The following is a 14,679-nucleotide window of genomic DNA, read 5'->3' as shown; positions in this document are numbered from 1 at the left end:
GTCAAATATGGAGGTGGAAACATTATGCTTTGGGGGTGTTTTTCTGCCAAGGGGACAGGACAATTGCACCGCATCAAAGGGAGGATGGATGGGGCCATTTACCGTCAAATGTTGGGTGAGAACCTCCTTCCCTCAGTCAGGGCATTGAAAATGGGTCGTGGTTGGGTATTCCAGCATGACAATGATCCAAAACACACGGCCAAGGCAACAAAGGATTGGCTCAAGAAGAAGCATATGAAGGTCATGGAGTGGCCTAGTCAGTCTCCAGACCTTAATCCTATAGAAAATCTGTGGAGGGAGTTGAAGGTTCGAGTTGCCAAACATCAGCAACGAAACATTGACTTGGAGAGGATCTGCAAAGAGGAGTGGGTCAAAATCCCCCGAGATGTGTGCAAACCTTGTGGCCAACTACAAGAAACGTCTGACCTCTGTGATTGCCAACAAAGGTTTTGCCACCAAGTACTAAAGCACGTTATGCAAAGGGATCAAATACTTATTTCATTCATGAAAATGCAAATTAATGTATAACTTTTTTTGTAACTGACTGTATGTATGTATGTATGTTTATACACACACACACACACACACACACACACACACACATATACAGACAGACAGAAGAAGTTTTATCTCAGTGTTGTTGTGTGTGATTTTTTAGCAAACGGTCTGCGGGTTTGACCTGCTCAGAGCCAACGGCCACTCCTTCGTCTGCGATGTTAACGGCTTCAGCTTCGTCAAAAACTCCATGAAGTACTACGACGACTGTGCCAAAGTCCTAGGGTAGGTGACATCGGCTTGGTAAACACTGAGCTGTAACTTTTCTACCACTTTAAACATCATTTTGAGTAGAATACTGAAATATAATTGGAGTTTTATTTGTGACCATAAGCTCACATACCAATATGAAACCAAACCTAACCCTCAGGAAGCACAAATATATCAAAGCATCTCAATAAAGCTAACATTTTTGAAAACCATTCCTATGTTTCCAGTTCCTGTACTGGGCTTTTGCTTTCCAGGGAGGAACACTGCACATGTTTTAGTGTTTGACTCTGTACCAGAGTCAAATTCCTTGTGTGTCCAATAAAGCTGATTCTGATGTGCTGTAATTTGTATAATCTGGACTGTAGCTACTTAGCAGCAAGTGTGACTTGTAGTAAGAGAACCAGCACTGGGCTCGATCGAAGCTTTTTGGATTATCTTAATGCACCTAGTTCCATTTAGTTGCATATCCAATGAATTCTGAGACAGCTTTAACATTTTAAATTACTATAAGACTGACTGGCACAAGGAGGAGTGTGCAGAATGAATGGCCTGTGTTTGTCTGACTCATCAGGAACATTGTAATGAGGGAGTTAGCGCCACAGTTCCACATCCCCTGGTCCATCCCCATGGAGGCTGAAGACATCCCCATCGTTCCAACGACCTCAGGAACCATGTATGTTTTGAAAAACAAAATTGTTATGGTTATTTGGTGTCCAGGGCTCCTGGACAGCCTGGAAAATACAGTTGATCAGTGGATTACTCTGCATATGACTCACTTGAGTTTCTGTTTTAACGTTGTCCCATCCCCTTCTCTAATTTCTTCAGGATGGAGTTGCGCTGTGTTATTGCCATCATCCGGCATGGAGATCGCACACCAAAACAAAAGATGAAAATGGAGGTCCGACATCCTCTGTAAGTCTTGTGATAGAAATTGTATTAAATCAATTAGAAATCAAATGTAATGTTAAAGCTGCAATATGTAACTTAAGGTAGCACTAGTATGAATCTTCAAATCAATGCACTCTCCTCCGCCCAGCGCTCCCTCTCCCTGCTCCATTGTGCTCTGCCCAGGTCTTCAGATATGTCTTTATGAAATAACCGTAAATGAGAATGCAGCAAAACTTAATGATAAAGCAGAAATAAATGAAACTCTGACTGGTCAGTCCTGCTCAAAACCTTTTAGAATATCTCTGCACTGCTGCCAGTGCTGTTCAGTGAGTCTGGGTCACAGGAGGTTTCGACAGCACCGCTCCACGTTAAGACACGTTTTGGAGCAGATTTCTACAGCGAAAAGATCTGAATAAAATTACATACTGTAGCATTACCCAAAAAATAGCTTTTATGTTTGAGATTGTTAAGCTGTTGTTCAAACTCTTACATTTTTGTGTTGTCCTGTGTGTTCCTATGTTGCTGTCTGTCTGGTGCCCTGCTATCAGAATAAGGCCACAGTGTTCTGCACACTAGAACATCCTGTTACATCTACTTAGACAGTGAAATTCTAAACAGGGAGGGCTCCTGCCAGGTTTGGCTCTTTGCCTGAGGACGTCACTGATTCCTCTATGCACTAAGTAAAACACCTCAAAAGACAGATTTTGTGTTCTTACTATATTACAGACATTTCATGGATGCATTCTTCCATGAAGATGTTTTTCCTTCTCCCCTGGTAATACAGTAGGACTTACAGATATTCAGTTTGCAGTCTCACAATTTGAAAAGGCACAACTCTAAAAGAGTAAAGGCCCTTAACATCCTGCTCAGCCTGTTTGCTCATTTACAACAGTTTCCATTTAGTCCATCTGTTCTCGGGTAGTCACAGTATTTCACACTGTATATTTCTGCATAAGCCGCCTTACCCATTGCTGCTGCCTCATATTTTGAGTCCAGAACAACTGAAGTCCATCATCTTTTCCTTTTAGAAACAGTTCAACAAAACAAGCAGTTGATATTGCAGCTATATTCTTAATGCTGCTGTTTTATTTATTCACAGATTCTTTGAATTGTTTGACAAATACGGAGGATACAAGTCAGGAAAGATAAAGCTAAAAAAGCCAAAACAACTTCAGGTGAGTGAGATTAATTTCCTTGTTTTTTCCCACGCCTTCTCTCCTCTGCCCCTTTACAAGTAAATACGTTTTATACATCACGAATGATCCTTGTTTTGTTGTCTAAACAGGTGCACTTGGCTTTCTGAACCCACTCAGCCTGTCACTGTGTCATGTTTTTAGAAAACAGTATCCTAAGCTGCCATCTTTCACATGGTTTCAGTCTGGACAAGAGTCCAGCTCTGAATCACTGCCTATGTGTTTACAGGAAGTGCTGGACATTGCCCGGCTGCTACTGGTTGAACTGGGCCAGCACAACGACTGTGAGATTGAGGAGAAGAAATCTAAACTGGAGCAGCTCAAGACTGTCCTGGAGATGTGAGTGACGCCACACATCAGGCACACACTCTCGCACAGACACACACACACACACACACCATCAGTCATCTTGCCGTTTCCTGCCGTCATTCACCAGCAGTTGCCCACACTCACTGGCGGCTGACGGTGCAAAAGTAGCTTCATCTTCCAACACTCCACTGAGGTCCAGTCATCTTTGTCATACTCACAGTCGCACACGTTTGTTATTCTGTTATTCACTCCCTCCCTCCTGTGTCTCTAACTCTTTGCTTTATCTCTTCCTCCCTTCCCTATCCCTCTTTCTCCTGCCCAACCCTTCTGATTTTTCTCCAAAAGGGAATCCATCTTGAATGTCACTCAGTATGCACCCTCTCCCTTCTCACTTTAAAGGATGAGGATTTACCGCCTTCCTTTTTTAGTCTTCAGAGATTGTGTACAAAATATTAGGAACACCTTTTATCTTTCTGACACAGATCAACCTGAATCTAGATGAAAGCTGTGAAGCTTCATCATATTGTAGATGAATGTGCATGAACTGGGTAAAGACGGTAGTTTAGCATTAGTTTGTGTTGGTATTTGGAAAGCATTTCTAATGCTTTGTATACTGAGCGCATCATTTCCAGTAACATCAGTTCATTTTTTGCCATTAACAGTGGACACATATGTTTTTATGCGTGTGCTGTGCTATTGTATGTGCATGCCGTCCTCACCACAAATCACTAGTCTCTAGATCTTCTGTCTTCCTTCCTCTCACCTTCCATCAGCATTTATACTAATTTTAGTAATGTGCTGGTGCAGTAATTTGCTTCTCCACAGAGAATAACCTAGAAGTCCTAAAATATCAAGGTAGAAAAACAATTCTGTCATGAAGTGAATGAGTATAATATGAAAATAATCCGGTTCAGTGGAATACCGCTTTCCCACCAGAAGTACCGTGTATACATGTTTTTATTTTTTAAATACCCGACTAATCTGGCTCTTAACTGGCTTCTAACAGGATTCCCACTGCCGACCGACCTGGCTCGGCTCTCCAGCAGACGAGCTTGTTTCCCCTCTAGTAAGTCATATTTGACGTCATTGCGTTGGTGATGTCAAATACGTGGGCTGGTAAACAAAGCAACATGGGAGCTAGTGAGACGGCCAGCGTTATTTCTTAGTATTTACTTTTGTTCATCTCCTAAAGCATAGAAACTCAGTGTAGACTGAACCATGTTAGAGCGTTGATTAAATGAAAACTGATAGAATTCACGTTGAGGCGGCTGATGGTGACGCGCGTCATTGCGTACGTTCGTGGGTTTAGCCGAGTTTAGCTTTCCTATTGGTTCCAAGCTGAGGCAAAGTGGATAACAACCCATGTTGATTGCAGAGTCATTGGTGCCTGTAGCTGCATTCCCACTGCCGTCAAAAGCCGAGGTGTGGCGAGTTTACACTGGCTACCTGGGCAGTGGGGAAACGGCTAAACGTATTGGCTTGTCACTTTATTTCCAGCTGATACACAGTCCTGGGCAAAAGATGTAGACAGTAAAGTGAAGTGAGGATGCTTTCCCAAACTGCCATGAATAGTTTTTATTTATCAGTAAGTGCAGTAAACAGAGAAAAACTAAACAAAATCAATGAATGGTGTGACCTGTCTTTGTAGCGCCACTTATCACATAGTACATACATGCACAGTTTTTCGATGTACCTCCCTCGGTAGGCAGGTTGTTCCAGGCCTCCTGGACATGCTACAGTTCTGTTGGATTTAGGCTGCATCACTTACATCTGTCTCTTCATGTAGTTACTTTATATCTCAGCCCCTACAGTTGATGCTTCAGATTGTCCTATTCATTGCAGCATCGATCTGCCTCACTTGGCGTTCCTGAGCACTGACTGCAGCGTACCACAAACCTCCTGTAGTTTAGTGCTCAATGCCTTGCCTTGAGTCAGTGGAGTAAAGAGTCTGCTGTTTCCCTCAGTCAAATAATTCTAATTATTTTGTCTGTGTGTGTATGTGTGCTTTACTGTATGTCTGTCTATGTTTGTGCATATCAAAATGTGTCTGCTTTGTGTTTGTGTGTATTTATTCCTACCAGGTACGGTCATTTCTCAGGTATCAACAGAAAAGTCCAGCTGACCTACCTACGTAACGGTCAACTTAAAGCCTCTAGCGAAGAAGAAGGTACAGACAGACTCTCACAGAATTAGTGTTTGTGTCCACAGTAGTTCTTTTTGAATGGTGGTGTGTGTGTGTACTGGTCCCATGTAAACAAGCAACGCAAGTTTGAAAATAAAATAAAGGGTGACCGCACATAAATGGTATTTCAGTTATATACTTCACTTCAAATGTAAGTTGTGGGAAAAGTAAGTTTTATTTTGAGAAATAAGAAGAACTATAATAATCATAGCCATTTACATGTAGTTCAGAGGTTTTCAACCAGTGGTCCTCAGCCCCCCGGGTGGTCCGTGAAGGCACTGCAAGTGGTCTTCACCATGCATTCAGTAATGTAATTTCCTATGGGAATCGCATTTATTTTATTTTTAAACACATTTATATGTATTAATTATAGTGTGAATAATGAAATTCATGCAAGTATATAAAATTTAGAGAAGCTGCTGTGACTTTCAGGATTTAAGTGGTGCCCATCTGGTCTATCCACCATACAACAGTGGTCCTCAGATTGCTTCTTAATCGGAGAAGGGGGGGGGGTGAGGAACACGTGTTTAGCGGGCGCCCAGCAGCTAAATTCTCCCTACACTGCTGCTGGTTTATTGATGTGAAATTTAAGAAGTTCTGTGATTTGACATGACTTGGCAAAATATTGCTGGTAAATAGATAGGTGACATCCATGCTTGTGCAACTTGTCAAAAGAAACCTTGGACACAAAATAACTCAACATTTTGAAGGTGCTAAGTTTTATTGTATAGTGATCAGTGAGAAACTCTGTATCGAAGTCAAGTTCCTGTACAGTATGTTCAAACGTACTTGTTAATTAAAGACTTTTCTGATTCTGATGTAAGTAACAGAAGTGCTGCTGTTTTTCCAGACTCTAAGAAGGACGGCCCATCTCTGCTGTTGGTGCTGAAGTGGGGCGGGGAGCTGACGCCTGCAGGTCGGGTTCAGGCTGAGGAGCTGGGCAGGGCCTTTCGCTGCATGTACCCTGGAGGTCAAGGTATGAACCAGACACACTCACACACTGTACACACCAGCTAATACATGCACTCATTAGGGATCTTTCTGCTTTTGTATGAAACCTTTGGTGGTGTTTTTGTTTGTTTTTTGTGTGTGTGTACTTTTTGTTTGTTTTTTTTGTGTGTGTGTATGTTATTGTTATATTCCTCTGCTGTTAACTAGTTACACAATTCCCACATCTCCTGGTTTTCTCAATTTAATAATTCCCTGACTTTTCACCTCTCAAAACTGCTTAAGCTTGGAATTTCCTTTGAGAGCAAGTGAGCGATAAACACAAACCTACAGAGACATACACACGTGCCTATAACCGAAAATTCAAACATGCACAAAAATATAAAGATAATTTGAGTCCTTTCTGTCTTCCCACACACACCTTTCTGTGCTCCTAAATATTTCTTTCCATCCAACAAATCGGATTTTCAGTGTCTCGGCTCTGTGTTTTTCTTTGTACATTCATAAAGGTGCGTTTATAAAACTGTTGCCAAACTAGAACAATAAAATGGACTGATACATGAAAAGCTAATGAGGTCATGTCAAAATATATTTTTTAATCACAATTCTTTTTAATTTAGTTTGAAAAAAAAAAAAACAACTTAGTGTCTTTATATAATTTTTTTTGCCTCTTCTGTGGGTTTTGTGTTGCAGAGGTGGCTGCTTTTTATAGTCAAAGATTAAACAGGCTTGCACAGTGAAAACCACAGTGGAGATTAGTGGTATCTTTATGTCAGGAGGGTCTGAAGGTCATGAACAAAAATTACTCTGTGGTGACTTTTATTAAGTACACCTGTAAAATCTAATGGAGTCCAATACAACAGCTCAGCCATAAAGTCTGGCTTTACAGAGATACTGTAATAATGTTCTGTTTTTATTGTCAGAGATGTTCATTGCTGAGTTTGTAGTTTGTCGTGGTGTTGAAATGAACTCCATTCACATCCAGTAAGAGAGAAGGGTATTAGGACATTTTAATCCAAACAAAAGTGCAGCTATGAACATATTGGTGAATAAACAAGAACTGGCCTTTATAATGTTTGTAAAAGAATACTACTGATTACAGCAGAGCTGTTGCACTGGATTGCATTAGATCGTACTGTAGAGGTGAACGTAATACAGTAACCAAGGAGTGTGGCTGGATGTTGCTCAAAGTGCGTAAGACAGAAATGTAGCGGTGCTTTTCATCCTCTCAAAGTATAGTTTAGAGCTGATCTTTTTTTACCTTGACCTTTTTAACCAGAATAAAATTTGGTGAGTAAGAGGTCATACCTGCTGGTTACATGAAGATCTCTCTTCCCTTCTAACAAAGTGCACTGGGCTCTGGCGATGCTGTAGTTCTGGAGTTGTGTTGGGTTGAGCACATAATTTACATGCTCTGCTACAATGGACAGATGTTTTCTGACGTCTGCACCATACTGCGTGTGAACGACCCATAATGCTTTGCATGAAAAGAATTCCCAGGAAAAACAACCTGTAGCAGAACTGAACATGATGTAATGGTTAGTTGAAATTTGTCCACCAGTTCCCATCCCAGCTGCTGTTTTCATTCCTCTTTCTCCACCACAAGGTTTGTGTGTTAATACTGCTCTTCTCTTCTTATCTGTTGTTGCACTGTGTAAACTACCAGCCAGTAACCACTGGTCCCTTGGCTGTGAGTCCCCTGTTGACTCTGGTAAGAGAAGCATTTCCTGGACATCACCGCCTTCATTCTGTTGCAACGTCCACTAATTTCTCACCTCCATCAGGATTTTGTTTCATATCACCGTGCGACTAGTCCCGTTTGTACTACCCTGAGATTCCTGTGGATTGTTGTTGTTGTTTTTGCTGTGTTCCCGAGGTGATCCACCATAGCAGATGTTGTTTTTGGTCACTTGCTCATATACACACAGGCAGGTCAATTGATGGCAGGTCTGATGTTTTATGCTATGGTGGATCAATCTCGCATATTTTGGTCATGAGTTCTTGATGTTTTTTGTTTTGAACAAAGCCAGTCTATGCTAGCCTGGATTATAGATCACAACAGGGCTTAAGTTCTCAACATGCATCGGATCTTTCTTTGTCAGAAAGGGCATGACAACCCAGAGCAGTCAATAGTGTAACTTCAGGCTGTTCATCTGTGCACTAATGCATGAAGCATCCGTGTATTTGGTGTGCACCCACCTCCTACAGCTACAGTCTGCAGTGAAGCTGTCTTCAGTCATTTTTGGGATTTGCTCAACATCTATTCACTTCATTTTATTCATAGCTTGAACCACACTGGTCACAAGTCTGACAAAGCATTTTGATGATGTGTTTGAAGTGAAAGTGAAGTTGCAGCTCCTCAGGTGCTGTGTTGCCTGCGTGCCCATGTTTTAATGGAAATTCGTGGTACTTCTAGGTAAAATCAACATGTTTTTTTCCCCCTCTTTTCCTTTAACTACCTCCCTGGTTCAGTTGTTTCTTTTTAATGAGAGTGTTTTTGTACATCTTAGTGCTGTAACCACTGATGCTTTAATCTGTGTACAATCTTCCAGGTGACTATGCTGGGTTTCCTGGGTGTGGCCTCCTGCGCCTGCACAGCACTTACCGCCACGACTTGAAGATCTATGCCTCTGACGAAGGCAGGGTGCAAATGACAGCTGCCGCTTTTGCCAAGGTAATTCTGTCTCAGTACCTGAAAGAATATTTAAGCACTTATGAGGGAACTTTTGACATCTCAAGCTCAGAACATCTTTTTGCATGCTTGAAATCAAATTGTTCCAGCATCATATTATTAATATATTAAGGCTTTAACCACTACTTTACTAATGCATTGGCCAAATGTAGCCTGTTAAATAACCACAAAATGAATGCAGTTCCCTAGGACATCTTAGTCATCGAACACACCGCTCTCACTCGATACCTCCTCAGGTTCGAGTCCTTTTTTTACAGCTTCACTGCTTTCTCCACAAGACACCTTTAGGCAAACATATTTGCTTGTATAGAGTAATGGGGCCGTGGCAGTATGACAATTGAAAACTGCAGGTACGCGTCTGTCATTTGGAATGATTCAGATTTACTAACATACGCACAGGGGTAATAACAAAACGGGCTGGTGTGCGTATCATGAATCTCATGGTAATTTTGTGTGCAATGTAAGAACATTTGTATACACGCATTAGTGAATGAGGTCTTAAGGTTCTCGGGTTTCTTTGCAGGGTCTGCTGGCTCTAGAAGGTGAGCTGACTCCGATTCTTGTCCAGATGGTGAAGAGTGCCAACATGAACGGACTGCTGGACAGCGACAGTGATTCTCTGACTGACTGCCAGCAGAAGGTCAAAGCCAGGCTCCATGAAATCATGCAGAAGGACCTAGAGTTTACACTGGAGGACTATCAGAAGGTATGCGGCAAACCTGAGATGGTGAATTGAACATTTAAATTACTTAGAGCTGCACGATGATCTGTCTCACATAACAATGATTCTGCCATATTTGCATTAGCACGGAGCTCAAACCAAGTGCTCCCTTTTCCTCACTAAGGAAAAATCACCTTCCTGACAGCTTTCTTTCATATGATGGTATGTAGAACATGTTATCAGTTCTCTCCAATTTCCATTGTGTCCCAGTTGGCCCCAACAGCCAGTCCATCATTGGTGAACTCCATGAAGGTCATAGAGAATCCAGTCAAAACCTGTGACAAGGTGCATACCCTCATCCAGAGCCTCACCTCACAGATTCGAAGGAGACTGGAGGACCCCAAGTCTGCAGGTAGTGTGAGCCTCTGCTACCTCAGTGCAAGTTGAGGTGTACACAGGAGAAATATTCAGCTGGTCCAAATGTTTCACTCTGTTAAAGCCAAATTATTTGGTTCAGTCTATCAGCGGGATCCAAGCTGAGAAGGTTGAAATGATCTAATGTAGTTAAATGCCATGTGTATTTTCAGAGACATACTCCTGTTTAACATTTAGCCTCTGTTAAAAGGTGATGGTGGGTCATCTTGTGTTTCCTCCCAGACCTGCAGCTTTACCACAGTGAGACCTTGGAGCTGATGCTGCAGCGCTGGTCCAAACTGGAGAGAGATTTCCGCACGAAGAACGGGCGCTACGACATCAGCAAGATCCCGGACATTTACGACTGTATCAAATACGACTCGCAGCACAATGCCTCGCTTGGACTGGAGAACACGCTGGAGCTGTTCAGACTGTCCCGTGCCTTGGCTGACATAGTCATACCACAGGTCACTTGGCTATGCTAAATATACACTCAGCTGGCAGTTTATTAGGAACACCAGGGTGATGGGAAATGTCTCTCTCGCTTTTTTGTGAAAGTTGAGCATGAATGTATCATTTAAACCTTGTTATTACTAAAAATTTTATGAAATTATTATTGAAATTGTTTATATAATACATTCATGAAGTTGAGCTGCTTTCACACAAAGCCATAGTGACGACGTCATTTCTTTGCTTAACTGAAAAGAAACTGTGCGACTGGAGAAACTGAATAAACTTGTTTTTCCCTGGGCTGGACCGGATTGTTTTTGATTCCGCATCATTAGAAGAGTCTATGAAGATTCGGCAAATTCCTTCAGAATTTGGGTCAGTGTTATAAAACGACAAAACGCAGTTAAAACGTCTGGCAAGTTTCAGTTTCGAACGCTCTCAGAAGATTATCTCTGACTGGAGTGTATCCGATACACGAGTCACAAGCTGAGGCTAAGCTACATTCATTTTATGAATGAGGTGGACAAAATAATTTAAAAATGGCCAGTATAACCTAATAAACTGCCTACAGAGTGTAATCATACTTGTAAAAGATGTATACAAGTTTTGGAATATTAAGCTGCACAAGTTGTATTTCATACAGCCAAAGTCTTAACTGATGTATTTTAATCATCTGTGGGATCCTTATGACCATTAATAAGCAGATTAAAAATAAGGGAATTAAAGTGTTCAAATGGCCTTTTGTTCTTCCATATCAGGAGTATGGCATCAGCAAAGCAGAGAAACTGGACATTGCTCAGGCCTACTGTGTTCCTCTGATGAAGAAAATCCAGCTGGACCTGCAGAGGACCCATGAGGATGAGGCTGTTAACAAGCTGCACCCCCTGTGAGCACCACTAAAGAACACACAAACGTGTAAACGTATATATACTGTAGGCTACATTCAAATAGGCTGTTTGCATATTGCTAATGGTTACTGAGGATTACTGAATGACTACTTGTCATTTTCTGTCTCCTGGCGTTCAGGTATTCTCGGGGTGTAATGTCTCCTGGTCGTCATGTCCGCACGCGCCTCTACTTCACCAGCGAGAGCCACGTCCACTCTCTGCTCAGCATCTTCCGCTACGGAGGGCTGCTGGATGTATGCTCTGGTTTAATGTTATCTGGCAGATTTGTGTTCCTCAGAGTGATGCCGCTCATTCTTCAGCATTCTAATGCTGATAATTGGCCAGAATAACAGTAGATCTAGAAACTGATGCTCCTTTTAATGTTGACCCACCTGCAAGAAGGTTACTGTCCATATAAGATGGAGATGCTTTTTGGTGTGTAAGTCTGTCTGAAGCCATTGTATCAGCAGACGTCTGCTGGAGGGGGATATAAAGAGAGAGTAGTTTAACATGATTCAACATCAGAAATGTTCTGTACTTTAACATCACTGCAATTTTGGCTAAATGACCTTGAAGAGCCACTCAGGAGGCAACTCTCCTGATGTGCACAGCCAGTCCCTTCAGCACTGAGCTGGACAAAACTGTAGGGTTCACTAATGATTGAGTGCAATTCTATGTTGTAAAAATTAGATTTTATTAGTGTTTTGCTGGTAAATACAGACCACTGTCTCACACCATGATGTCACCTTACATGTATTTATGGAATGTGTGTATGTGCACATCGATGCTTATTTTTGTGTGTGTCAGGAGGAGAAGGACCAGCAGTGGAAACAGGCGATGGACTACCTGAGTGCTGTGACTGAACTCAACTATATGACACAGATTGTCATCATGCTGTATGAAGACAACAACAAGGTCAGCCTGTATAGAGCTGCATAACCGTGCCACAAGTGTTTTTTCATTGTATTCAGCCTTACAACTGCACTTTTATGTCTTTATATGTGTGGAAAATAGGACCCCTCCTCAGAGGAGCGTTTCCATGTTGAGCTTCATTTCAGTCCAGGAGTCAAAGGATGTGAAGATGAAGAGAATGTACCTCTTGGTTTCGGCTTCCGCCCGGCCTCTTCTGAGGTGTGTGTGTGAGGATTTTTGTCTCTTTTGGGGTTTTGAGTCACTATTACTCGTTACAGTTTAATTTTTGTTGTTTGTCGATATCAAGCAGTTTTCATTTGCATGTATACTGCCGCTCTGGTATGCAGGCTGTTACCTTGTGTTGTGAAGACATGTACACTCTGTAACAATAAACTGAACAGTCAAAGCATGTTTCGGACTGGAATATGTTCAGAGAGGTTGCCACTGTCAATCAACACATCAATCTGGGGGAGTATACTGAGTCTGTGATGGGATCCATAACTGAGTATGTGGAGGATGTGACCGTCACCAAGAACATCACCATAAGTGCCAACCAAAATAGTGTTTGTGACAGTCTCCTTGTCTTGTGTGATAACAGCCATGCACCATGTTAGTATGTCGTGGTGGTTTTTATTGATGTGGAGCCATGGACAAGAATATATTTGATGTAATAAATTTCACTCTCATGTTCACTCACCAAATCAGAATGAAGACAAAATGCCAAACCAGGGTAGTCTAGAGGACCTCTCCCGCGACCAGCCGGACCAAGCACTTCTTATTTCTGAGCCGATCAGCATTCTGCGAAGGTCTCCCATGATTCGCGGTCGCAAAGCAGGTTCCATGGAGGTATCATAATGTTGATGTTTTACAAGTAGACAGTATGTATGTAATATTAATAGTGCTACAACACTCAGTGGGTGTGATTGGGCTGTTTTTGTGTTTCCACATACCAGTGTTGTTCAGTAATAGTACGTGTTTCTTTTTTTAATCAAATTTCTGTAATTTTCTTTAAGTGAATGGTCTCATCAGGTCTTATTTACTGGGGTAATGATCTTAATCTTAACTCCTGGTCTCTATGGTCCCACTTAGGTTCTCTCCGAGACCTCTCCCAGCCAGTCCTCCAAAGGCTGCACAACCCACAGACTCTTCCCCTTGTGTTCACGCCAGTCTCCTGAGATCAAACCAGCCAGTGGCCTAGGTGGGCATCTCATGTCTGGTTTGTGTTTTCTGCATATGAGACAGAGTGTTTATGCCAACAGACACATTGACATCACATTTATCTTCAGCTGTCGTCATTGACCTCGTCCTCATCACAAACTCCTCGGCTATGACTTCTCCCTCACCCACCTACGCATCGTTCCATCTCTGTCATTGTTTTCTGTTTGTCCGTCTTTCCCTCTTTTACTATCTCATGGTCACATAGCTTCCAGCATGACTTAGCAGCAGCCAAACAGGATCAGAGTCTGAACTATGTGGGCGAGCGGTCATCAGAGAGTTGCTGACATTTAACTGCAAGAGCATTCAGAGATGTACTGATGTCCCGACTGTGTGATAAGGTGACACCAGAGGACGTTTACTGCATTTTGCCATTTTTCTGTTTAATTTCAAAGTAAATAACGCTGCAGAACTGATGTGGGACTAATAACCCATTTCTCAGTCATAAAACCATTCTGGATCACAGTGTTGTAGCCGCTACCCTCATGAAAAAACCCCAAACTTTTGTTGTGCTGTGTGTGCAGTTCCCAAGGGCATGTGATCTCCAACAACCTGCTAACATGGTGACACTTAAACAAGCGTGCAAGGCAAAATTAAGATGTGGAGAAAACCATTAATGTGAGAATGGGGAGTGGAGTCACTCTGTGCTTCAGTGGAGTAGAAACCTGTGTGTCATACCTGGCTACTTTAAACAGCTTCACTAGTTAGTTTAATATCACCCAAGAATATGTGGTGCTTTTGAAAACATATTGTAAATGTCACCAGGTTTTTAATCTCCACTGCGAGCAGGAACATTAAATAGATTGAAAAATACAGTATATTAATTAGCTCTTAAGGACCTTTTGCATGCAGTTAGAGTACCCGAAAATACCCCAGGAAAAGAAGTTCATTCTAGTTTCACATGATTGCACTGCTTTTGCATTTGGTGCAGTTTGTTTCTTGTTTGCACAATTAAGACCTAATGGTCAAAATTTTAAAAGATGGATGTCAGCAGTACAGGTATGTGCCAAAAAATTAGAATATCGAGGAAAAGTCCATTTATTTCAATAATTTGTTTCAAAAAGTGAAACTTGTATGTTATATTAGTTCACTACACACAAAGTGAAATATTTCAAGCCTTTATTTGTTTCAATTTTGATGATTATGGATTAAAGACAAAAAAA

The 14,679-nt window shown here is 41.8% G+C and overlaps 1 protein-coding gene across 21 annotated transcripts in view; it reads left to right on the top strand.

Moving 5' to 3' along the window:
• The window catches only part of ppip5k1b (diphosphoinositol pentakisphosphate kinase 1b), a 54,983-nt gene that overhangs the window by 13,424 nt on the left and 26,880 nt on the right, over positions 1–14,679 (top strand). For all 21 annotated transcript variants that reach the window (XR_002276798.1, XM_020622644.1, XM_020622726.1 and 18 more), the window contains exons 9-25: positions 659–780; positions 1,337–1,438; positions 1,591–1,677; positions 2,753–2,828; positions 3,076–3,185; positions 5,237–5,322; positions 6,188–6,313; positions 8,838–8,959; positions 9,501–9,683; positions 9,909–10,050; positions 10,296–10,519; positions 11,261–11,388; positions 11,529–11,643; positions 12,197–12,304; positions 12,404–12,520; positions 13,007–13,147; positions 13,391–13,499. Coding sequence is in view for 20 of the 21 variants with exons in the window: in XM_020622644.1 (XP_020478300.1) it covers positions 659–780; positions 1,337–1,438; positions 1,591–1,677; positions 2,753–2,828; positions 3,076–3,185; positions 5,237–5,322; positions 6,188–6,313; positions 8,838–8,959; positions 9,501–9,683; positions 9,909–10,050; positions 10,296–10,519; positions 11,261–11,388; positions 11,529–11,643; positions 12,197–12,304; positions 12,404–12,520; positions 13,007–13,147; positions 13,391–13,499 (2,098 nt within the window). In the remaining variant the exon portion in view is untranslated. The remainder of the gene's footprint in view (positions 1–658; positions 781–1,336; positions 1,439–1,590; positions 1,678–2,752; positions 2,829–3,075; positions 3,186–5,236; positions 5,323–6,187; positions 6,314–8,837; positions 8,960–9,500; positions 9,684–9,908; positions 10,051–10,295; positions 10,520–11,260; positions 11,389–11,528; positions 11,644–12,196; positions 12,305–12,403; positions 12,521–13,006; positions 13,148–13,390; positions 13,500–14,679) is intronic.

The sequence above is a fragment of the Monopterus albus genome, unplaced genomic scaffold (genome assembly GCF_001952655.1).
Source record: "Monopterus albus unplaced genomic scaffold, M_albus_1.0 scaffold7.1, whole genome shotgun sequence".
Lineage (NCBI taxonomy): Eukaryota > Metazoa > Chordata > Actinopteri > Synbranchiformes > Synbranchidae > Monopterus > Monopterus albus.
This window is presented reverse-complemented; position numbering and strand designations above follow the sequence as displayed.